A 26,979-nucleotide genomic window follows, 5' to 3' on the forward strand; every position below is an offset into this window, starting at 1 on the left:
TGTATTCAATAATCAATAACCTATAGTTCGCTAACTTAGCTTTTTCCAAACCATTGCTATTGAATGCAATTGTATATATACAGTGGTGTGAAAAAGTGTTTGCCCCCTTCCTGATTTCTTATTCTTTTGCAAGTTTGTCACACTTAAATGTCTCAGATCATCAAACAAATTTAAATATTAGACAAAGATAACACAAGTAAACACAAAATGCAGTTTTTAAATGAAGGTTTTTATTATTAAGGGAAAAAAAATCCAAAGCTACATGGCCCTGTGTGAAAAAGTGATTGCCCCCTGAACCTAATAACTGGTTGGGCCACCCTTAGCAGCAACAACTGCAATCAAGCGTTTGCAATAACTGGCAATGAGTCTTTTACAGTGCTGTGGAGGAATCTTGGCCCACTCATCTTTGCAGAATTGTTGTAATTCAGCCATATTGGAGGGTTTTCGAGCATGAACCGCCTTTTTAAGGTCATGCCACAGCATCTCAATCGGATTCAGGTCAGGACTTTGACTAGGCCCCTCCAAAGTCTTCATTTTGTTTTTCTTAAACCATTCAGAGGTGAACTTGCTGGTGTGTTTTGGATCATTGTCCTGCTGCAGAACCCAAATGCGCTTCAGCTTGAGGTCACGAACAGATGGCCGGACATTCTCCTTCAGGATTTTTTGGTAGACAGCAGAATTCATGGTTCCATTTACCACAGCAAGTCTTCCAGGTCCTGAAGCAGCAAAACAGCCCCAGACCATCACACTACCACCACCATATTTTACTGTTGGTATGATGTTCCTTTTCTGAAATGTTGTGTTACTTTTACGCCAGATGTAATGGGACACACACCTTCCAAAAAGTTCAACTTTTGTCTAGTCAGTCCACAGAGTATTTCCCCAAAAGTCTTGGGGATCATCAAGATGTTTTCTGGCAAAACTGAGATAAGTCTTTATGTTCTTTTTGCTCAGCAGTGGTTTTTGTCTTGGAACTCTGCCATGCAGGCCATTTTTGCCCAGTCTCTTTCTTATGGTGGAGTCATGAACACTGACTTTGACTAAGGCAAGTGAGGCCTGCAGTTCTTTGGATGTTGTTGTGGGGTCTTTTGTGACCTCTTGGATGAGTCGTCGCTGCGCTCTTGGGGTAAATTGGTCGGCCGGCCACTCCTGGGAAGGTTCACCACTTTTCCATGTTTTCGCCATTTGTGGATAATGGCTCTCATTGTGTTTCACTGGAGTCCCAAAGCTTTAGAAATGGCTTTATAACCTTTTCCAGACTGATAGATTTCAATTACTTTGTTTCTCATTTGTTCCTGAATTTCTTTGGATCGCAGCATGATATCTAGCTTTTGAGGATCTTTTGGTCTACTTCACTTTGTCAGGCAGGTCCTATTTAAGTGATTTCTTGATTGAGAAGAGGTGTGACAGTAATCAGGCCTGGGTATGGCTAGAGAAATTGAACTCAGCTTTCCAAAGATGTGATAAACCACACTTAATTTATGTTTTAACAGGGGGGGGGGGGCAATCACTTTTTCACACAGGGCCATGTAGGTTTGGATTTTTCTTTTCCCTTAATAATAAAAACCTTCATTAAAAAACTGCATTTTGTGTTTACTTGCGTTATCTTTGTCTAATATTTAAATTTGTTTGATGATCTGAAACATTTAAGTGTGACAAACATGCAAAAAAATAAGAAATCAGGAAGGGGGCAAACACTTTTTCACACCACTGTATATAAAACTTTGTTAAAAAAGAAACACTCAACGGTAGGGAATGTACTCAACAAATAAGGAGCAAAATTATCCAGTGAGTCAAGTAAATTCTTTATGAGATAGTACAAGCCTGTTTCATATCATTGCTTATGGCATGAAACAGGCATGTACTGTCTTATAAAGAATTTACTTGACTCACTGGATTTTATATATATATATATATATATATATATATATATATATATATATTCATTCGTTATCCAAACTGCTTATCCTGCTCTAAGGGTCATGGGGATGCTGCAGCCTATCCCAGCAGTCACTGGGCAGCAGGTGGGGAGACACCCTAGATAGGCCACCAGGCCATCACAGGGCTTTCTCTCTCACACACACACACACACACACACACACACACACACACACACACACACACACACACACACACACACACACACACACACACACACAATTTAGTACGGCCAATTCACCTGACCTACATGTCTTTGGACTGTGGGAGGAAACCAGAGCACCCGGAGGAAACCCACGCAGACACGGGGAGAACATGCAAACTCCACACAGAGGACGACCTGGGACGACCCTCAAGACTGGACTACCCCGGGGCTCAAACCCAAGACCTTCTTGCTGTGAGGCGACCGCGCTAAACACTGCGCCACCATGCCGCTGTCTCTGTCTGTCTGTCTCTCTCTCCCTATATATATATATATATATATATATATATATATATATATATATATATCGATATAGATGTTGGAAAAAAACGTTTAATACATGGCAGCACAAGCTTGTTTCAACATCAGCTGCTAATTAGCAGCTGATGAATGCACGACGCATGAAACAAGCTTGTACTGCCATGTATTAAGTTTTTTTCCCTACATCTATATTGATATTCTGCTCCTCATTTGTTGAGCACTTTTATCAACACCATTGACACTACCCACTTGGGCAGTTAATGTGGATAGAACGAACCACATTATCCATATTAACCGGGTAGTCTGCACACCACCCGTTTGGATGGTTAATGTGGATGGAACGAACCTGCAACTCGTCTTTTTACGATATTTTGATATTTAAATCAGCAATAGGCCTTTAGCCTAATGACTCATGAAGTGAGGCCATCTGAGGAATCACAAGTTGTGGTAGATGAAAGAACAGACGTTGGCGATATCATTCTGTCTTTAGATCAACGTTTTCCCCCACTTGTATAACGAGGCTATTAGCATCAAAGAACACAAACATGAGCCCTCCTCGCTCTCTATCTGATCCCTGATATGAATGAATAGCCTACAAATTTGACAAGGGTGAAAAGAAATGTCAGTCTCGGCCATCTCCCATCAGGCTGCTATAGCCTGCTCTCACTGGAGACATGCGTCATTCAACCAATCCGAAATGGCAATCACTCAGTGGACAGACTGGTAAATAATACTTTATGGAAGAGGGGTACTGGTGGGGAAAAAATACTAAGACTAGATGATATGAAAACAGAACGAAGTTCGTTTTATAAGCCCAGTATGTAGGAGCAGAAGCAGTGAAAAAATATGTCAAAATGCAATTCCTGTCTGCCAATCAGGCAAGAAAAATGAATGAACAGACGATACCTTTCAGATGCACTTTTACACAACCACCAAAAAGACAAAAAATGTGCCCGATCCCCTCCCTCACTTGGCTAATATCCTACTAGTAGCCTACATATTTCATCGATCATATCCTAATCTAACCGAAAATATGGGAGGGAGCAAACAGATTGTCGATAGACTAGCTGTGCAAGTAGCCTAAAGCAACCATGTGCACACGCATCTACGCATCTGCGCGCGCGCGCGCGCGCGCGCGCACACACACACACACACACACACACACACACACACACACACAACGATGAGTTGCAGGTTCGTTCCATCCACATTAACCATCCAAACGGGTGGTGTGCAGACTACCCGGTTAATGTGGATAATGTGGTTCGTTCTATCCACATTAACCGCCCAAGCAGGTAGTGTGCAGACTACCCGGTTAATGTGCAGATAACCCGTTCTGGCAGGTAATGTGCACATTAACTGCCCCGTTGGGTAATCTGCACATTAACCGGGTAGTTTGCACATTAACCGTTTTTTCACATTACCCGTAACACACACACACACATATATAACTACTTTATTAACCCCCCACGGGGAAATTCTTTCTCTGCATTTAACCCATCCTAGCTGTGTAGCTAGGAGCAGTGGGCAGCAGCTGTGCAGCACCAGGGGACCAACTCCAGTTTGTCTTGCCACGCCTCGATCAGGGGCACAGACAGGATTAACCCGTCTTTTTGATGGTGGGGGAAACCGGAGCACCTGAAGAAAACCCACCGCAGACATGGGGAGAACATGCAAACTCCACACAGAGGATGACCTGGGATGACCCCCAAGGTTAGACAACCCCGGGGTTCGAACACAGGACCTTCTTGCTGTGAGGCAACAGCGCTAACCACTGGGCCACCATGCCGCCGTACTAAAGAAAGACATAAAATATGAAGGAGTGGGGGTAGGGTGGGGGCACTACAGAGGTCACAAGCCAGAATTGAATCCATGGCAAATGGTGTGTACATTATTCCAAGAAGTCACCAAGATGGTTTTCCAGAGTTGTAAAAACCAGGTCCAGAAAGTAGAAGTCCAAACCATGTATTTCCTGCACTCATGCAGCAGATTCTAGTCACCAGCAGATTCTAGTCAACGCCACTCCTCAAGTAGGTAGGAAAACTAGCTAATGAAATCAGCTGGTTTACTAACATAGTTGGAGCAAATACACGGTTTGGACATTTACTTTCTGGACCTGGTTTTTACAACTCTGTGGTTTTCATGCAGAGAAGGAAGGAAACTCGGCTCGTTCTTATTCACTTTGATACAAACTGCTCTCTGTGCATTGAAACTGGTTTAACAGAAATTAAAACCCACCTACGCATTAAGTAGCCAAGCTGAGACAATGCATTCATTTCTTGGGTATGCATGTCCTTTATCTGATGCAACTTTCACAAAGGTTGATGAGCACAAGTTCTGGCATTACATCACTAAATACTAGAAAAGAATTTGAAACCGAGCGTTATGTAACAACTCAGAGGGGAATATTTGTCTCCCTGCCACCTACCTTCATCCACTGTATCAGCTTAATACATTTAGACACGTTATTTTGAAAGCGGTTCCCAGGTGGGAATGGATGACAGCTGTTATATGTCATTGTTTTACGGTGGCTGAACAGATCAAGCATGTCTGCCTGACTGTTATTAACCCTGAACTCAACAGAGCGACATGCCAGCTTACAGTACAGAACAGATAACCGACTTCTGATTCAGAGCGTGACCTGACGGGCGACTGGGTGGCGTGGTGGTCTATTCCGTTGCCTACCAACACGGGGATCTCCGGTTTGAATCCCCGTGTTACCTCCGGCTTGGTCGGGCATCCCTATAGACACAATTGGCTGTGTTTGCAGGTGGGAAGCCAGATGTGGGTATGTGTCCTGGTTGCTGCACTAGCGCCTCCTCTGGTCGGTCGGGGTGCCTGTTGGGGGGGAGGGGGAACTGAGGGGAATAGCGTGAGTCTCCCACGTGCTACATCCCCTTGGCGAAACTCCTCACTGTCAGGTGAAAAGAAGCAGCTCGTGACTCCACTTGTATCGGAGGAGGCATGTTGTAGTCTGCAGCCCTCCCCGGATCAGCAGAGGGGGTGGCGCAACAACCGGGATGGCTCGGAAGAGTGGGGTAATTGGGCGGATACAATTGGGGAGAAAAAAAGGGGGAAAAATCCCCCCAAAAATACTATACCCCATATTTACGTTATCGAGGTTTAAATGTTAAAGCAATGTTCTTAATGTGTCACGTGACCCAATTTCTTAAACATAATAAAATATCAAATGTCACAACTGAGTTATTTTTGTGCAATACGAGAGGGCGATCTATTCGGTAACATTTGACAATGATTCTCTAGTTTGTGTGGAATGGTTTCACTTGATCAGTTACAGTTAAAATGAGATTTTTCAGAGACAATTAGGTCTGATTAAGTGAAGCCCAGCCTGCCAGAGGATCGGGGGGGGGGGGGTCTTTAATTTCTTCCTCCCACCCTCACCTAGAATGAAGAGCATCTCCACAGCGATGTCGCTGACAATGGTGGAGCGTGCGGCCGTCTCAATGTCGTCGTATGGGGTGAAGCTGACATTGTACGGCACGGTGACGGCCACGTAGAAGGTGGCCAGTAGGATGAGCCAGTCCCACAGGGCCTTGGAGACGCTGTAGTGGAGCAGGATGAATCTGGACTTCTGCACTGTCGCCACCTTGTACTCCGGCAGTGACGGCTTCTCAAACATATTCTGTCACATATAAAGATAGAGCGAGAGAGATAGAAAGAGAGAGAGAGACAGAGAGAGAGAGAGAATTTTGAATTTTAAAACAAGTCTTTATTTAACAGAAAAAATGATCAAAAAAACAGACTTGAAATCTTTCTAAACATATAAACAATATTTGTCAAATTACAAACACTCCACATGCATCTTTTAACAATCCCAAAAACAATCATTCAACAACTCAAAACATAAAAAAACAGGTAAGACCCCTTTTATCCGAGCTCTGCAGCAAAAACCAGCTCATCCTTTATGGTTGAACACAGCATCCCTTTAAAACACCACAAAGTTGTGAATGTGTCCAGACCTTTCATTGCTTTGTAATAATTGAAATCTACTCTTATCCTGGCCTTGACCATCCTGCTAAACAACAGTTCAACATGACATTCTATACACTCTTCAATGCTTTTTTTCTGGCTCACATAGATGGCCACTTTTGCCTGCTCTGCAATGAAGTTTAAGAGTTGGCGTTTGAATTTTACACGTTGGCTATATCTGAAACCAAAAATAAAATTCTGTTTGCAAAAACTTTACCCAGATGATCTAAATAAATGTTCTAATTGCAGAAACAGGGGTGTAAGCCTCATGCATTTTAAAAAACAATGAAAAACTTTCTCTCTGGGCACAATAGGGACAGTTGTCATTCACATTAGGGTCTAGCACAGAAACAAAAGCATTGACCGCCACTATGCCATGCAATACCCTCCATTGCAGATCACCAGCTTTTTTAATTAATGGTGGTTTGTATAAACCCCTCCAGACTGGCTTCACATTCTCTCCCAAGCCCAGCTGGGCTCTCTAGGGTGTATCAGTCCGACCACTCAGTTTTTCTTTATTCAGGATTTTTACCAGCATACTATTCATGGTCTTACCTTTAAGTACATTCAACCTCTCATTAAGAACATTTCCCAAATCCAAATGTGGCCCTGTCCAACTTTTCAGATCAGAAACAACCTTTAAAACAGGAAATGGATCCTCACAATTGGGATGAGTAAAACCACTACAGTATGATGGCAAAAGTCCCTGTTCTTTTGCTGTGAGCTGACCGTTTCACTTAAATAGTACCTGACTAATGAGGTGTGTAGATTTCACTCCCAGGTGAGATGCTAGTGCAGCAGCGTTGTCAAGATTGGGCCCAGCCAGCTCCACCACCTGACCCAACAAGACGACCTTTGCCTGGCAGAACAGCTTTGATACAGTGGGTCTGATGTTGAAGAACGTGTCCATATGCCCACCATACACCACCGGCTCTTTTAGAAGCCAGCTCAGAGAGTCAAAACAGCCCATTCTCTCCTTCTTAAACATATATCACACTCTTATGAGCCCACGATAAAAACCAGGCAATCGGTTGAGGTTGGAGTTGTTAACAGCCATTAAAAACAAAGGCAAGTCTATTCCGAGTCCACAACACCGTTGAAGTATTGCACAGGCTGCTGGTCTCCACACTAAGTCTCTAGCCCCAGTGAGCAATCTTTGAATGAGCTGGAGGCGGAAGGCTACACCCCTGCTGGCCAGATGGATCAGCCCTTGACCCCCTTCATCTTTAGGAAGGTACAGCACACGCTGAGGAATCCAGTGCAAGTTGTCCCAGAAAAAGTTCACCAGCACAGCCTGAATCTTGGCCAGGAGGTTGGTTGGAGGATCAACGCATGTTAATCGATGCCACAGCGTTGATGACACCAGGTTGTTGATTACTAACATGCAACCCCTATATGACAGTTTTGGTAGAGTCCATTTCCACTTCCTAAGACGGCCTTCTACTTTTTCCAAAACATTCTCCCAATTCTTATTTGAAAAAGTTTCATTCCCCCCAAACACTCGCAGATATTTCATCCCTCCCCTTTTCCATGTCAACCCCCCAGGTAACATGAGCTTACCGTTCAGTCCCTCTCCTACCATCAGTGCCTCACTTTTTCCCCAGTTTACCCGAGCTGATGATATCTGACCAAACTTGTTAAAATTTTTTACTAAGACATCAACATCTCTTTGGTCCTTTACAAACACAGCTACATCATCCGCATAGGCAGAGAGCTTAAAACTTGCACTGTAACCAGCAAAAGCAACTCCAGACAACTCACACCTCAATTTATGCAACAGGGGCTCAATGGCCAGAGAGTACAACATTCCAGACAAAGAACATCCCTGTCTAATTCCCCTTTGAACCTTAAAAGGAGCACTCAAACCACCATTAATTTTAAGTAAACTCTCAATGTCACTGTACAAAACCTTGATCTTAGCTATAAAACCTGGGCTGAAACCGAAAGCTTTCATGGTTTGCCACAAGTGCTGGTGTTCAACCCGGTCAAAAGCCTTTTCCTGATCTATGGAAATTAGACCAGTTTCAACTCCCAATGAACTGGAGATGTCCAAAACCTCCCTAATTAATGTATTGTCAGTGATCAGCCTACTGGGCACACAGTAAGTCTGGTCAACATGAATGACCTCCTTCATCACCTTTCTCAGTCTGTTTGCTAACACCTTAGAAAAGATCTTGTAATCAGTGCAGAGCAGGGACACTGGCCACCAGTTCATAATGTCTTTCAAATCCCCTTTCTTTGGCAAGAGAGTAATGACAGCCCTTCTGTAACTCTGAGGCAACCGCCCCTCAGTTGCACTGTTCCTCAGGACAGTCAACAAATCCCGTCCGAGCAGCGGCCAAAAAGACTTATAGAAGTCAACAAGTAAACCATCTAGACCAGGTGCCTTGCCACTTTCCAGACTTTGCAGGGCATCATGAAGTTCTTCAGGGGACAGTTGTGCCTCGAGCTCTGTATTGAGTGCTTCCTCAACCTTTTTTAGCCCATCATAGAATGATTCAGCCCCCAGCACATCCTGTCTGAATTCACTCTTATCGACATCACTGTAAAACCCTGCTGTGTATTTCAAAATCTCAGAAAAATCTGATAGCTGCACACCAGTGTTAGTACACAGAGAGTGAATGGTTTTTCTCTGCCCATTCTTGCGCTCTAGACTAAAGAAAAAGTGAGAAGGAGCATCCATATGTGTGACGTTCAGAAAGCACGAGCGGACCAATGCCCAATGTGCTGTAATACACAGCAGGCTCGTCAAAGCAGACTTTTTGGATTTGAGAGCCTCTATATGGCCTCTATCGCCTGCGGAATCTGACAAATTCTGTAGTTCCACCATTTCATCCTCTAGATCTCTCATAGATCTGGCTATGTCTGTGGTGACATTGCAAGTGTACTGCTGGCAAAACTGCTTTATCTGGCACTTGCCAATGTCCCACCATTGCTGTAGAGAACTAAATTCAGACCTTCGGCTTCTGTATTGGCCCCAGAAAAACTTAAAAGCATCTCTAAAGTTGTTATCATTTAGAAGGCCTGTGTTAAAATGCCAGAAAGCACTATTTGTTTTAACACTCCTTATAAAAACTGAACACTGTACAAGAGAGTGGTCAGAGAAACAAACTGGAAGTATGTTACATTGTTTAAACACATGAAAATGGTATTTAAAACAATAAAACCAATCAAGCCTTGCCATGGACAGCACATTATCTTTTGAACGTGTCCATGTATACAGCCTTTGAGTCCCATAAAAAGCTCTGCAAACGTCTTTCAGTTCACACGAATTAACCAAATGTGTGAGCCGACTAAGAGATGCAGGATGTGGTTTCTGATGGTTCCTGTCCAGCTTGCAATACTCTGTACAGTTAAAGTCCCCCCCCCCACAGAAATAAATACTCCTCACTGTCACATTTAATAATAACATCAGATAACACATCCAAAACAACTCATCTTTCGGGACTAAGGGTTGGACCATAAACATTTATAAAAACTAGTTTTATGTTTTCATAATGTGCTCTTACTTTCAGTAGCTGGCCTTTGACTACTTCCTCTACCTCAAGGGAGCATGGCAAAAAATCTTTTGAGAAAAGAATCCCGACCCCACCACAAATATTTGATTTATGACTGAGAATCAGCTTTCCAGTCCAATCTCTCTTCCATTCAATTTCATCATCTGTTGTGCTATGTGTTTCTTGCACAAGCAAAACATTCATTTTCTTCAGCTCAACCAGTTTAAACACAGCAGCTCTGGGATAGTATCAGTGGCCACCCCTTGGGGGCGCCATTGTAACCCACAGCCAAAACATTTCATCATACCGGATGTAACAAATACAATGTAGTCAAACTCGTTGATCCTGAATTTTAGCTTCAGATCAAAATCCTCCGCATTATTTTTTCAAAATCATGAAACCTTGCCTCCTATGGGACACACCGTGTTTCAAGTGAGGAGACTGGCAACCGGAAGAGACCATTTTTATCGGGGACACTAGCTGTCCGTATCTTGTAAGCTCCTTCTCAAAAGCTGCATTTCTCATGAACGGGGGAGCATTAGAAATTGTGATTCTCTTGGCTGGATTAACCAGCGGCAGAACAGGAGTAAATGTGTCTCTAATCACCACACCACTTTCCACCACCTGGTTGACTTTATCAGCGCTGTCAAGAAACATAACTACCGCACTGTTCATTCTGGATGCTTCCAAATCCCACATGCTCACCTACCGCGAGGCAGCACTCGACCCAGCATTTGACCACCGGAGCCACTTTAATCGCATGCCGGCGTGTCAACTTCTCAAACGCCGTTCCTCCACCTCCCACAGCGGCCATGTTGCCTCGCGGGGCCGGTAGCGCCGCTACCGAAAATAAAACAACTCAATTTAAACCTGACACCGAAAAAAAACCAAACTAAAAATAAACAACAACAAAACCACAGAAAGCACGTGAAAAGGACAAGGCAAAAAAAAACAAAAAACAAAAACCCAACTTTTAGAAACTCGCTCACACCGAAGCAACACGCTGCTACTCCGTACACTCACTCGCACTTCCGCTCAGAGAGAGAGGAGAGAGAGAGAGGGAGAGAGAGAGAGAGGGAGAGAGAGAGAGAGACAGGGAGAGCGAGAGAGAGAGAGGGAGAGAGAGGGAGAGAGAGACAGGGAGCGCGCGAGAGAGAGAGAGAGAGGGGGGGGGGGAGAGGGAGGGAGAGAGGGAGGGAGGGGTAGAAAGAGTTGAAAAGTGGAAAATATCCTAATTTTTACCGTAGAATAACAATGCGTGTGTGCGGCACACACACACACAAACGCGAAAAAGGGACTTTTTATGAGTGGCAGAAGGCCGCAACAATTACTGCCTCATAAATTTCCTTTAAAACTTATTAAATTCACATCAGAAAAACATGCATAAATGAATAAATTAGCAGCCAGATGTTTAATGGGTGGGAAAACTGTGTTAAAAATGATAATTAAATGGTCCTGGCTGTACCAAAGTCGTTCACAAATAAACGCCATGATTATCAAGTCTGCTGCCTGTTCGCTGAATGCAAATCTTTCAGCACGGTGGGCAAGCCAGGTGAAAAAGACACAGCAATGCTGCTAGTTATCTATTCTACACAGACACCAAGAAGAAACTTGATAAATAACCATGGATCAACCAAGAGAACAAAATGAAGCTTATAAAAGGGTGGTGGTCAGTGAAGGAGACACATAGTGCCAAATTCTAGACATGATAATTTCACAGATCCCTTGAACTTGGCTCGACTTCATATCTCCAAATGCCATTAGTGCTTGAAGTTGCATCTGGCACTGCAGTATCCTTGCTATTACGGGAAAATGAGCAGCGCTGGAACATTAACCAAGCACAGCCAGCAATTTTGGAAGTTATTTCTATCCATTCATACTCATTAGAATTTTTGACTGAGGAAATCCAATTACAGGGAATAGGAATTGCTATTGCTGATGAGGGTGGGAGTCCGTTTGGCTTGTAATGAGCCCGCAGCTCTCCAAATGAGTCAGTGCGTTTGTCTCATGATAGCCTTAACCATGTTAAGGAGAAAGGGAGAAAAAGCTATTACCTTTGGAAGTAGAGAGTGGGAAAGCATGGGGAGTTAAACGAGCAGCTTTTAATTTATCCAAAAACAATGTGGCTGCCATGAAAACACACAGGAAAAGCAGCAGAGAAACTGGGTAATGAAGAAGTTAACTGAATTATCCTTTAATGTGTCCAGGACCCACTCAGCGGCTACCCACTTCCTGTAATCTCTTATTACATGCAAGAACGTGGATAATAAGGGAGCAACTGACAGCATATCCTTGTACTGCAAGCCCGAAGAGAAAACCTGGGGACAATAACACATCCATTTCCACTTAATGAGAGGACAGAAACGGGTGAGGTCATTCCAGGTATAACAACCTTTGACCTGTTAAAACCCAGCCGACCCAGCCTGTTAAAACCCACCAACCTGCTGTCAGTGCGTTTTCAAAGTGGCCTTAAAGAAGTTCAGCAGCACCCAGGAAAGAGGGGAAAACCCTGCTGACTGTGACCAGGGAGCCATTTCAGTATTCTTACTGAGAATGTCAGCAAAGAACTGTTTTTTTTTCTAATTTGTCTTATGTCACAGAGGTCAGGCCAACCACCCAACTCGTGTACAGTACATCCACATAATTGGAAATGAAAAGCCCAGTGCTGTTGGGGCACGTGTCACTACTGCATGTCACATGGCCACAGCTGATCTTTGCACTTCATTAACTCAGGCTTGAAGCTATGGCCTGCTCATTCAACTACAACCCCCACAATGCTTTATGCTTTGAGCTTTACCACAGCTCGAAAGTCCTGTCCTTGATAGGAATGAGGATACGCACAGGCTAATCTCGAGACTCAAACAGCAACCACACATGCTGCCTCAAGCAGAAAATCCAAAGTTGTGGTGCAAGTCCCTCAGTTTTGTACACTTATACTGTACGTCCTAAAAGAGCAGTGAACTATCACTATCAGTTCAACAGCAAGCAATGGCTATATCTGCAGTCCTGATCAGCTTTGAATCTAAACAAATTTCCTCTTTCAGCATTTGAGGGTAAGTGATTCCAAGTTATTCCTCACAAAAACCTTTTTGCTTTCCAGAATTAATGGACGTTGTCACCAAATATCAATCTGACCCTAACCTGATCTATTTAAATCTTCTAAATTAACTGCAAGGCTCCCTGAAGAAATGCTGGACTTCGACTCCCATTTTGATTGTTCATTATGAGCATATTATGGGATGTTGAGGTGACGACAGGAGCATACTTTGACACATGCACCACTTGTCTACGACATTTTGATGACTGACTCAGAAAAAAAAAGTTTCGAACAAACCACATCCTCTTCGCACTCAAAGGTATAAAAATAGGTTACATCAGACTATAAAACCAGGAGGGTGCATGAAATAAACACAGTTCATCAATCATTCGTATGTACAAATTTGTTCTTACACACCCATGGAATTTTTTTTTAGCCCTCAAGATTGTCTGACAGTCAGAAGCAAAGCCTGATGGTTATTTATAATCCCTTCCCCCTGTTGCATACGGATGTGAATAAACACAGATGCCCCAAGTGGCGACTTGTTAGTTGTGAGCTGCCGGATATGAAGTAAAGAGCATCACTTGAGTTCTCTGCTCCGTCTCTGTATTAATTATCCCCAGATATAAAAGTGGTGACAAGAATGGGATGGAATTGTTGAAAAGACAGAAACAATTCACACCCAGAAGTACAGAGAGCTGGAAGAAGTACACAAAAAGCGCATGAAAAACAAAGGACTGTGTGGAAAAACTGCAAAGGTTAATTGCTAGCAAAGTTAACCGGAGTGAAATAGCAACACAGATAGTTTCAATGTAGGCACAATATTGGAATACAAGGAATGCCAGGAAGATTTTGAGTCATAACTCGAAAGATTTGAACAATGGATGGTTGCAAATAATGTGGCAAATGAGAAAATGATTAGCATATTTTTGTCAGTTATTGGAGCTGAAGCCTACCATTTACTAAAGAATCTGACTGCCAGCTAAACCAACCACATTGACATACAGGGAGATTAGCAAAATACTAGTGAAGCACTACAAGCCCAGACCATTAGCGATTGTGGAACTTTTTCGTTTTCAGAAGAGAAATTAGAAAGAGAAAGTGTCGGTGGCAGAGTATATAGTGGGGTTAAAGCAACTTTCCACACACTGTGAATTCACTGGATACTTGGATCAGACACCCCATGATAGATTTGTAAATGGGTTTAGAGCGGAAGCAATCCAGATGAAACTGCTAACCCAACAGGATCTCACGTTCAAGTGTGCTTGTGGCATCGCTCTGTCGATGGAAGTGGCTTTGAAGAACACAATGGAATTCTCATTCTCTGGAAAGTAAAGAGAAGCTGCAAATGTGAATTGGGTGTTTAGTCAGAAAACTCAGCAGCAGCTCAGGTGCTCCAATGCTAACCATATGAGAAATGATGGACAAGACAAGGCAGATGTAAATCGGCAGCCATGTTACAAATGCGGTGGCAAATGTATGCAAATTTAAAAATGAAAAATATCATCATTGTGCTAAACTTGGATACACTGTACAAATGTACAGAAAGAAAAAGAAAGTAATGAAAAGTCAGTATGTTGAAAATAAACAGCAGGTAGAAGCAGGGGAGGCAGAAAATTAACTTTTTGGAGTTTGTTCAGTGTACACAGCTACAGATGAGAACAGTAGCATTCATATGGCTGTGAATTTGGAGAGCAAGGCAATGGAGGTGCAGTTAGACACAGGAGCTGCTGAAACATTAGTATCAGAAGTGACATACAGAGAGGCTCTAGCACATTTACCCATTAAAGAGTGCAACATGAAATTAAGAACATTTTCAGGGGAGCCAATTCCCTTGCTGGGGCAAGTAAGGGTCAACACTGAGTACGAACAACAGAGAGCAACTCTGCCTTTAGTTATAGTGAAAGGCAACCGTCCTGCTCTGCATGGATGAAATTGTCTGAACAAAATTCGGCTAAATTGGGCAAACATCTGTGAAGTGAGAACAGTGGGAAGCAAAATTGAGCCTGGAGTGGAGGCTGTGCTACAACGGCATCAGTCGGTGTTTGAGAAGGGCCCTAGTTTTATGAAGGGATTCACAGCGATCATCCAAGTCAGACCTAATGCCAAGCCTATTTTTTAAAAAGGCCAGACCCCTGCCCTATGCATTAAAAGAACCGGTGAATAAGGAAATAGACAGATTGGAAAGTATGGGTATAATCTCTATGTTTGACCATAGCGATTGGGCATCACTCCTAGTTGTAGTACCTTAAGCAGACAAAAGCATTCGCATCTGTGGAAACTACAAAGTTACCATTAATCAGAGCATGGAGGAAGAATCTTACCCACTGCCAAATACTGAAGATCTGTTTGTAACATTAGAGGCAAACTATTATTGAAACTAGACCTGTCATATGCTTACCAGCAGCTGCAGTTACGCCCAGAATCAGAAAAGTCTGACAGTTAATACTCACAGAGGCCTATACAGGTATCATCACCTTTTATATGGAGTCTCCAGTGCACCGTCAATATTCCAGGGTGTTATGGACCAAAGGCTACAAGGGTTGGAGGGAGTCGCATGCTTGCTAGATGACATCCTTATGACAGCGAGCACCATAGAGGAGCACCTAATGAGACTGGAGGAGGTTTTAAGCAGATTAGAGAAGTATGGAGTAAGAGTGAAGCGAGCGAAATGTCAGGTGGAGTACTTAGGGCATCTCATTGATGGAGAGGGGTTGCACCCCGTAGAAGGAAAAAGTCACCGCCATAGTGAATGCTCCGAGGCCCTCTGCTACAGCCTCTCCATGATCTTTTGAAAAAGGATGCATCATGGTGGTGGACAACAGCCTGTGAAGCAGCATTCAAAAAGGGAAAAGAACAGCTACTGCAAAGCACAGCGCCATGATACAACAAAACAGGTGAGGTTAGCCTGTGATGCCCCTCCCTGTGGGTTGGGAGCAGTGATCTCACATGTATTAGAGAATGGTGAGGCCAGTTGCTTTTGTGTTATGCATGCTGACAGAGGCTGAAAGAAAATACGCACAGGTAGAAAAAGAGGCACTATCCATCATCTTCAAGGTCAGAAAATTTCACAAACACATATGGGCGAAAGTTCATCTTGACTACTGACCACAAACCGTTGTTAGCCATATTAGGACCCAAGTCAGCCATCCCAACACTGGTAGCAGAATGGATGCAGCGCTGGGCACTGATCCTGATTGCCTACACTTCCACCCATCCATTATCCGAACTGCTTATCCTGCTCTCAGGGTCCCGGGGATGCTGCAGCCTATCCCAGCAGTCATTGGGTGGCAGGTGGGGAGACACCCTGGACAGGCCGCCAGGCCATCACAGGGCCAACACACGCGCACACACACATTCATACCTAGGGACAATTTAGTATGGCCAATTCACCTGGCCTACATGTCTTTGGACTGTGGGAGGAAACTGGAGCCCCCGGAGAAAACCCACGCAGACATGGGGAGAACATGCAAACTCCACACAGATGATGACCCAAGACGACCCCCAAGGTTGGGTTACCCCGGGGCTTGAACCCAGCACCTTCATGCTGTGAGGCGACCGCACTAACCACTGAACCTCCGTGCCTCCTGGCCTACATTTATGACATCGGATATTGGAAGTCAGAAGACCATGCCAACGTTGACGGGCTATCAAGATTGCCAAGAGCACATAAAGATGACACAGCAGTGGAGCAGGAAATGTCCTATTTTTCTTATGTGGGTGACCTGCCTGTGCAAGCTAGTGAAATAGCTCAAAGCACAAAGAAGGATGCCACTCTTTGCAAGGTGAGGGATTACATCCTGAATGGCTGGCCAGATGATGTTAGAGAGGAGTCACTGAAGCCTTACTACAGGAAAAAAACTGGAGCTGTCGGAAGACCACGGAAGCATTTTGTGAGGATTTAGGGTTGTTATTCCCCCAGCTCACAGACAGAGACTATTGGAGGACCTGCATGAGGGACACCAGGGCATCTGTTGTATGAAAGCCCTAGCTAGAAGCTGTGTGTGGTGGCCTAAGATAGACTATGACATAGAAACATTGTGCAGGACTGCAGTGCATGTCAGGCAGTGAGGAAAATGCCTGGTGTAGCACCGCTGCATTGCTGGAAGTGGCCCAGACAGCCGTGGCAAAGGATTCACATAGATTTTGCAGAAAAAGACAAGCAGCACTCTCTGGTGCTAGTGGACAACCACTCTAAATGTTTGGAAGTTATTCCTGTGGCTTCTACCACAGCAACCAAAACCATTGAGGTTCTCCATGCCCTGTTCGCAGCATATGGATTACCAAAGGAATGTGTAAGTCACAGTGGCCCCGATTTATCTCAGCAGAATTCAAACAGTTTCTAAGAAACAATGCAATCAGACTCTTGTTCCTGCTTATGACCCTGCCTCAAATGGTGCAGCAGAGAGGTCAGTACAGACACTGAAAGCATCACTGATGAAGCAAGTCCTAGGAGAAGATCAGCTGACAGCCAGTGTATCAATACAACACCTCTTGGCAAATTTCCTTCTGATGTACAGAAGTACACTACACTCAGTGCTTGGGTGTACATCGGCTTAGCCGTTTCTGAATGCCAGCTGAGAACTCATTTTAGTGTCTTCAGGCCTGACCGTGCCAGATTTACAATGTTGCAATTTCATTTAGCAGACGTTTTTATCCAAAGCGGTGTACATCTGAGAGTAATGCAACACAAGCAAGGATCTAGTCAGGGGGTGAACACACAAGAAAGTGCCAAAAAGCTAGGTTCAAGTCCAATAGGACATTTAGGTGTCAACAGGCAGTGCACATAGGCAATGCATAGGGTGCATACAAGCGATTAAAAAAAAAATATTAATACCATATGGTGTGGAGGTGTTTGTGAAAGAGCTGGGTCTCCAGCTTCTTCTTAAAGATGGAGAGGGACTCAGCGGATTGAATGGAGTTTGGTAACTCGTTCCACCACCGGGGAACTACAGAAGAGAAGAGTCTAGCTAGTGACTTTGGGCCCCATTGTGGCCGAAGTGCCAGGCGCCTTTCATTGGCAGAGTGTAGTGAGCGGGACTGAGTGTAGACCTGAATGAGGGAGTTCAGGTAGGCGGGGGCCATTTTAGTCGCTGTTTTGTAAGTGATTTATGGAAGAAAAATTAGATAAACAGAAAGCTTTCCATGACAGAGCTTCATCTACTTTGAGGGTCCTGACTGAGGGGGCATGGTCCGTGTGAGAACCTTTTAAGGGGAAAGGAGAAGTGGACCAAAGGTACAGTGGTGAAACGCCGAGGCCCAGTTACTTAGCTGGTACACGATGGTGTGCGAGAGTGTACTGTGCACATTGACCACCGACTGTTATCAAGAGAGCTGCCAGACTGCACCAGCACTGATCAGCACTTACCCGAGGTGGACTGCAGAGCCACAAGCGTGAGCTCAAGTGGGGCTGCTGGTGTTTCAGGAGAAACCACAGCTGTGTGTGACACAACACCAACTCCAACCCAACTTGAAGAAGACACTCACACACACCTGCAAGAGCAACACAGACAGTGCTCAACTCGCCAGCTCATACACAAACACCTGCACCCATACAGCACAACACAAACCATAGATACGGTCTGAGGACACACACAAGAGCATCACAAAGACTGAGTCTGTGAATGTGTTTTAATACAGTAGTTGGTACAGGGTGTAATGTTTTGAAAGGTATACAAACCTGTAAAAAAAAAGGAACAGTGAGTAATATTAAGAAAAGTTAAATTTTTATTAGGAATGTGTTTGGTTTTATATATGTTGTTGGAGGCTGAGGCACTGCTGTAAAAGTTACGGATATGATTTCTTTACCAAAAGGGGAGGAGTGTTGTATACGTATGTGAATAAACACAAACCTATAGATGCTTCAAGTGGCAGCCTGTTGTTAGTGTAAGCAATTAGTTGCAGTGTTCTGTTAGTTGTGAGCTGCCACATATAAAGTAAAGAGTATCACTTCAGTCCGCCGCTCCGTCTCTGCATCCACTATCCCCAGATATAACATCCCCTAACATCTATTGTCTACCTCTTGCAATGAGCCATCACCCAGGCTTGCAAAGACATCAGTGTTCACCAATTTGGGTTTAAATTCAGGGGTTACCCAGGTTCTACACTGGTCTGTGAGACAAACTACATGGCTAAAAAATTCCATGGGTGTGTAAGGACAAATTTGTACGTGCTAACAATTGATGAATGAGACCCAAAGAGTTTTGCAAAGGAGAGAGAGGAAGGGTGAGAATGACAGATACAGGTAACAGAGAGAAAATGAGAGGGGGCATAAAAGGGAAAGGAAGGGAGATTCAAACAGGCGGCAGACCTTCGGGAACACAAATTAGTTGCTGTGTATGGATTGCATCATAACTGGAGCGCATCGCACAACTTTTCACATTACCACCCACCCGACAGTTGTGCTACAATATAAACAGACAAAATAATCCTGGCTAGCAATGCGGGCAGGCAGGCAGACAGGCAAAAATAATGTAGTGCCAATTCCCCCTGTAAGCAAAGGAGCTTTAAAGCAAGTCATAGCAGCTTGTAAATATGTCCTGTAATGGCAGCTGGTACCATCACCGGCTGACAGCATCAAAATTGGCAGATCAGTCACACACACAGCAAGTTAGTTAGACTCCATGTATTTCCCCAAGAAGCCTTCGGATGAAGAATCACTCAGTTTTACCCATTTTTGATAACTGATAAGTGAATGAATATTAAGTGGCATCATAAATTCTGTTACCTCCATTGTGCAAAACTACTCTTTCAATTTAGGAAGACATCATTCAGCTGAAAATGTGAAAAGGACCTCTATGGATCACCAGTTGGGAAATCTCCCCCAAGAGGAGAGCTCCTTTTTTCACCGCTGACTTTGGGTATCAGGCTCACAATAGAAAAGTATGCTACCTCACTCTCTTCTCCTTTCCTCTGTGTGTGTGTGTGTGTGTGTGTGTGTGTGTGTGTGTGTGTGTGTGTGTGTGTGTGTGTGTGTGCGCACGTGCATGTGCATGTGCATGTGCATGTGTGCAACAAAAGGTAGCTCCCCCTGCCTGCTCCATCCTTGCTCAGCTGCTGGGCTACAAATAGAAATCTATTCAGAACATGCTACTGAACCAAGGAAGGGCAAAAGGAAGAACCAGAGAGAGAGAGTGACAGAGAGAGAAAGAGAGAGGGGGGAGGAGAGGGAGAGAGAGAGAGACAGCAAACCAGAGAAAATAGCTGAGAACAAAATATCACCTCTGCCTCCCTCCCTCCAAGAGACAGACAAAGAGAGCAACACACGTACTGTAGGGAGAACAGTGCAGAGACCGACAGAGAGCGATGAGGGTAGACGTGAGAGAGGAGGATAAAGTGATGAGGAGAGGGCACGTTTGAAATGAAAGAGAATCAATAAATGAGTTACAGTGAGGGAGAGCGAGGAAGAGGGACAGATTGTGAAAAAAGAGAAGAAAAAGAGGCAGAAAAGGGTGTAGAATGACAACTATAGGAGAGAGCGAGAGAGACAGATAGACAGACAGACAGACAGTGAGAGAGAGAGAGAGAAGGAGGGAGAGAGAGAGGGAGGGAGACAGAGAGAGAGAGACAGAGAAAGGAAGGAGGGAGAACAGAGAGAGACAGAGGAAAGAGAGACAGAGAGAGGGGGGGAGGGAAACAGAGAGAGAGGGAGACAGAGAGAGACAGAGGAGAGAGACAGACAGACAGAGAGGGAGGGAGACAGAGAGAGAGATAGAAGAGAGAGAGAGAATTCAAGGGTATAAAGCTGAGAGGAGATGAGGTTAGGATGACAGATGGAGAGCGAGGAAGATGGGGTAAACATGAGGGAAAAGAGTCAAAACAGCAGGAGAGTGGCAGTTAAAGCTAAAGAGGGGGATAAAATGAAGGAATAGTGGAGGGCAGGATATGAGAGCCAGAGGTAAAGGCTTACTGTAATTTTTCCTCAATTCCCACAAATAAATACGTTTTCATGCTAACTCCTCCAATAGCAGTGATTAAACACACACACACACACACTGCGGTCAGACTGTCTGGCAAGTAGACCAGGGGTAATGGAAACCTTTTATTCTGGTTCTGATAAGACTCAAAACACACAAAACCCAAGGCGGAACAGTAACACAGGGGGACAACATTACCAGGCTCTACAAGCACATTATTCATGCATCACAATAATTAAGACAGTAACAACCTCACTCTGTGCTGCACACTGTGTACAAAAACACAGGGGCTGAACTCACATTGGGGCAGTTGTGTGGTATAAAATGATCATCACACCAGAATAATCATGCCAAATGTATATTCTACTCTACAGTTGCAAGGGAGCATGGTTGTGCCTGTGGCGTCTGATGGCACTAAAATGTAAGACCACGGTTTAAATGTCGAAAATGCGGTTGCAGTATGACGTAAATAAGGCATAACAGATTCTGCACCTGTAGATTAAAAAGTAGTCGCTGAATAAAATAACTCCACAGACACAAGGCACAAACAAAACCCCATGTGTGTGTGTGTGTGTGTGTGTATGGTTTTGGGGGGGGGGTAGAGATAATGATCTTCCGTCTGTCTTCCCTGCTGCTTGTTTGTCTGTCTGCTCCCCATTCAACTTTTTTTTTTTTTACCGTCATGTTGTTCCCCCCCCTCACCTCTTGGGAAAACAGCTTTGGAAAAAAAAACCCCCAAAAACCTTGAATTAGACTCATGTTGTGCTTCGATGTTGGACAGATATATGAACACAAGTATGTTTTGATGACATGTGCCGCCTGAGAGTAAATGTGTCTACCTGGAGCAACGCCCCAGCGAGCTTCACTTAGTTAAACTAACAGTGAAGCCCAGATGACTCAGCAATGGCTGACCTGGGGTCATAGCAGCCAACCTGGTTAAGTGTGTGCATGTGTGCACGTGAGTCTGCTGGGGGTAGGGGGAGTGGGGGTATATATTCTCCAACTCAAAGGCAAGTCATTGCAGGTAAACAATTTTCGACCCCCCCCCTTTTTCTCCCTAATTGTACCTGGCCAATTACCCCAGTCTTCCGAGCCGCCCCGGTCGCTGCTCATCCGGGGAGGGCTGCACTCAGAAACATACACAGAGTCCTTATCTCAGGCCGGTCGCATCCCATTAGTGCCTCGCATCTCGTTTCCAATGCAAACTACACATCTGCTTAACTCTGCTGACAGGTGTAAGAGCTAAAGTCTCCAAAGTCCCACATGGGAGGAAACACCAGGACACAGTCCACCGAGCTGTCAGAGACCTGGGGAAATCACACCCAAATCTCCCAGGAGTCCATTTGAAACGAAGTCTGACAAGTATTGCTATTGATGCATTTTTGTGTCATTGTGTGGAGTTTGCATGTTCTCCCCGTGTCTGTGTGGGTTTCCTCCGGGGGCTCCGGTTTCCTCCCACAGTCCAAAGACATGTAGGTCAGGTGAGTCGGCCATACTAAATTGCCCCTAGGTATGAATGTGTGTGTGTGTGTGTGATGGCCTGGCGGCCTGTCCAGGGTGTCTCCCCGCCTGCCGCCCAGTGACTGCTGGGATAGGCTGCAGCATCCCTGAGACCCTGAGAGCAGGGTAAGCGGTTCGGGTAATGGATGGATGGTTTATACTGACGTCTCCTCCCTATCTGAGTCGTCATGTGTGCAGTGGCAGGTAGCAGTAGAAGACCGGCTGTAAGGCTGCCTTACATCATTCAGTCTTGTTTATGTGAGTTGACTGATGAGTCCCGTCACTTGCAGGCTGCCGAATATACCATATGCTTGCTTGCAGAACGAAGCCATCCGGGATTTGCGTTCTGATTATTTGCCCTCGTTTTTCAAAACAAAAAATAGAAAACGCTTGTTGACTGTCCCCATGAATTGTTTTGTTTTCCTGTTTTTTGTTTTATCTGTCCTTGTGATTGGAATTAATTAAGACAGAAGGGCCTTCATGTATTCATATATTCCACTCCTGCAGCAAACTCGCAGCAAAATTATTTAAATTTGTGAGGAGCTGGTGAATTTGAACCGGCATGATGGAGCAGTTTTTTTTTTTGCAGACTCAATGAGGAGCTGTGCGTGTTTTGTTTTATCAAGTCCAGCCCCTGATCCCCACGGTCCGTATTACACCGACGACCTGAGAATACAAACAGGTACGCAGTCATTTTTGTGCAGAGACGGTGTCTTTTTAAATAACGATATTTCGATTTGTTTTAATTATGGTCTTTTAAGCATTCCTAGCATGTCTCTGCCGGTTTGTGTGTGTGTGAGTGTGCGTGCCTGTCGTTTGCGTGTGTGCACTGTGTATTCACTTTGTGCATCTCTGCACACACCATATGTTTTTCTCTGTTTCCTATTGGAAGGTGAGCCATCAATTACTTTATATGCAAATGTCAATGTGTGTGTGTGTGTGTGTGTGTGTGTGTGTGTGCGCGTGTTTGCCAGCGTGCACATTCAGAACAGGTGTATGTGGTGCGTGCATGTGGTATCAGTGAACAGGGCCATCTGTGAGGAGGTGGAATTGGAAGCAGGGCACAAGGAGGCTTGGCAGACGAAGGGGAGGTGTAACACGCTGATACCTGGGATGGAGCCTGCAGACCTGCCCTGGAAACAGAAACACAGCTTTTGATTGTTGAGGTGTTAATAGAAGGGAGGCCAGCTAAACCACGTCAGAGAAGTCGGACAGGGACACCCCGAGGAAACGGCACTGACGACTTTGGGCTACATTTCTCTTACCGGAAATTGAAAGTTTACATTATCATGTGGGGGTTAAGGCAACTTTATGACCCCCACCCCAAGGTCCTTGACACCATTAAAGCTGTTAACCGTATGATCTCAGAATAACTGGGTGCAGGGGCGTCTGGGTAGCATGGCGGTCTATTCTGTTGCCTACCAACACGGGGATTGCCGGATCGAATCCCTATGTTACTTTCGGCTTGGTCAGGCATCCCTACAGACACAACTGACCATGTCTGCGGGTAGGAAGCCAGATGTGGGTATGTGTCATGGTCACTGCACTAGCACTTCCTCTGGCCGGTTGGGGCGCCTGTTCAGGGGGGAGGGGGAACTGGGGGGATCCTCCCACATGCTACGCCCCCCTGGTGAAACTCCTCACTGTCAGGTGAAAAGAAGTGGCTGGTGACTCCACACGTATTGGAGGAGGCATGTGGTAGTCTGCAGCCCTTCTTGGATCGGAAGAGGGGGTGCAGCAGCGACCGGGATGGCTTGGAGAGTGGGGTACTTGGCCAAGTACAATTGGGGAGAAAAAAAAGGGGGGGGGGAATCAAAATAAATAAATAAATAACTGGGTGCAAACTGGTGAATAGTTTTTATTTCCTTACAGAGAAATCATTTTCCGGAAACAGATTTTGTTCGTCAGTAATTCAGTCTTTACAGTGTTAGTGGGCATTGGGAGAAGTCTAAGACATCTGTGGACTGGGTAGTCATCCAATCACTGTCCAATCACTGGGACAATGACAGAAGGGCCTCGGCGCCACAGACTACAATAGACATACTTGAATGGTACATGTGAAGTTGCCAGTCGCCGAAGGAAATACGGGCGCGAGTTGGCTGGAGGGAGATTGAAGAAGCGACAAAAACATCTGAACTCATCCAACCACAAACAAAGCAGAGCAATGCAAAGCAAAACAAAACGAAACACACTGCTTCACGGAGAGGAGGTGAACATTCATCATTTTGACAAACCTCTTATTTGCGACTCAGGTTTTCTACCGGAAATATGAACCAGTGTTCACTTCATCGACACAAATACAGTCAAAACTACTCATCAACAAGTTCTGCAAAAAAAAAAAAAAAAAACCATAAGAAGAGTCTCGTGTAATTTAAACTTCCTTATAACTTTTGCTTTCGAAGGTTAATTTGGATCTCATTGTTGTCTCGTTTTCGTCTGGTTGTTGACTAACACTGTTCGTGGATATTTGACCGTCATTTTGTCCAAATCTTGGCCAGAACAAAACATGAGTTCAGTCATGAGTACATTTTCATCAATTTTAGATTTGAACCTACATTTTAATCACACGTCTATGTGCTAAAATACCACCAAAATGAACTGATGGTCTGAAGGCGGGCTAACGGTGTGTTGTTTCAAATGAACTTGTTGTCAGTTTCAACCTTATTTCTATGTATTAATCATAGCAGTTGCATCTCTAAAATATTCACCATATTTGTTAATTTTATCTGTATTGGTGTCCAGGTAGCATGGTGGCCTATTCCGTTGCCTACTAACACGGGGCTCACTGGTTTGAATCCCAATGTTACCTCCGGCTTAGTCGGGCGTCCCTACAGACACAATTGGCCGTGTCTGCGGGTGGGAAGCTGGATGTGGGTATGTGTCCTGGTCGCTGCACTAGCGCCTCCTTTGGTTGATCAGGGTTCCTGTTTGGGGGGGAGGGTGAACTGGGGGAAATAGCGTGATCCTTCCACATGCTATGTCCTCCTGGTGAAACTCCTCACTGTCAGGTGAAAAGAAGCGGCTGGTGATGCCACGTGTATCGGAGGAGGCATGTGGTAGCCTGCAGCCCTCCTCGGAACGGCAGAAGGGGTGGGGCAGTGACCAGGATGGCTCGGAAGAGTGAGGTAGTTGGCAATTGGTAATTGCTATCTGTAGCGCTGCACCCCACTACACAAACTGTCTTACTTGGCCATCCACTGACATCAATGAACGAGAGAGAACGTTGAGGCAAACACCACTCAGAGGGCCTGTGACCCACCCAGGACCCTTTCTCTTTGGTGCTAACCACCAAACTGTTGTTTCAACCCTATTGTCTTTTGCAGTTGTTGATATAGATGAACTGGGTGCTGAACAGCAATCTGTCATGTTTCAGTCACACCTGTTCCTGACATATCATCTCTTAGGTACTTGAATTTTTTTTCTAAATTTGCCTGGAATGCTCTGAGTCTCCTGAGGAAGGAAAGGCCAGAATTAAGTGTGAGGGATGGGTTTCGTCACAGCCCGCAGTAGGAGCTGGACTCACCACAGGCCCTGGATCATCACAACATGATGCTCTTTTTTGGAAATGAGGCTATGGATTTAAATATGGCTACCAACTCATATGTACAGTTTTTCACTGCCTTCAATTTCAAGATGTACAGTTTTTTCTAAAAATTAATCCTCCTGCCCGCTGTTGTTGCACCTTGTTCTTGGATTTGGAGTCTTCTATTCCAAATCTGGCATTTTCTCATCATCACTATCTGCAGTGATGATGAGAAAACGTATTACACATCAACTGGGCTGTGTCCGATACAAACCCAATAATTTCTTTCTTTTCTTCCAGTGTGGGAAGATAGCAGCGTGGACTCACGTTTGCAGCGGGCTCACCCAGTACCAATTATGCAGTGTCTTTGTCCATGTCTATGTCTATGTCTAAGTTTGTGTCATCGTGTGAAGTTTTTATTTCGATCTTCGATTTCGCTTGGCTGGGAGAGCTGGCGCTGGATCGGCTGGGACGGCTTGGTCTGCTGCATCCTGTGGGCCCGAGGAGGAGACACCAAGGGCGGTCTGATGATATGCAGAAGCGTGGCAGGCTAAGCTAACCACTACTCCACAACCCTGCCCGAGAGGAAACACCGAGGTGGTCTGGCGGCGGCCTAGCCTAGCGTCGACTGTGCAGTGTCTTTGTCTGCATCTGCATTTGTGTCATTGTGTGGAGTGTGGAGGAGGTGTGTCGAAGGTTTCTGGCTGGAGAGCTGGTGTTGGAATGGCTGGGGGAGCCTGGTCTGCTGTATCCGATGGGCCCGGGGGACCACGGCCCTGCCTGGTGCTGCGCCTGAAGAGGGGACACCGAGGGCGGTCTGACGGGCAGGCTAAGCTAACTGCTAGCCCATGCAGACCGGCAGTTCCGACAGTCATCCTGGCTGGCATTCGTTCTCTGGATGGTGGAGTTTTTGGACTGTGTTGCACTGGGTGGACTGTGTTGTTGGGCTTTTTTCTTTTTTGCTTTGTACTCTGCTTTTGGTGGTGCTGTGGGCTGGGGGAAACGGAATTTCGTTTCTTTTTTGTACGTAGTCCATTAGATGAAATGACAAACAAATTGTTCCTGAGTCCTGATTCCTACTGCAAACTGCTATGGTTTGTATTTGAGGTCAAAAC

General features: G+C 44.9%; 1 protein-coding gene across 1 annotated transcript in view; it reads right to left on the reverse strand.

Moving 5' to 3' along the window:
* The window catches only part of LOC130127126 (potassium voltage-gated channel subfamily H member 4-like), a 72,518-nt gene that overhangs the window by 23,191 nt on the left and 22,348 nt on the right, over positions 1-26,979 (reverse strand). Inside the window, exon 5 of the mRNA XM_056296699.1 lies at positions 5,804-6,044. Coding sequence (XP_056152674.1) covers positions 5,804-6,044 — 241 coding nt within the window. The remainder of the gene's footprint in view (positions 1-5,803; positions 6,045-26,979) is intronic.

Source organism: Lampris incognitus, chromosome 17 (genome assembly GCF_029633865.1).
Source record: "Lampris incognitus isolate fLamInc1 chromosome 17, fLamInc1.hap2, whole genome shotgun sequence".
Taxonomy (NCBI): Eukaryota; Metazoa; Chordata; class Actinopteri; order Lampriformes; family Lampridae; genus Lampris; species Lampris incognitus.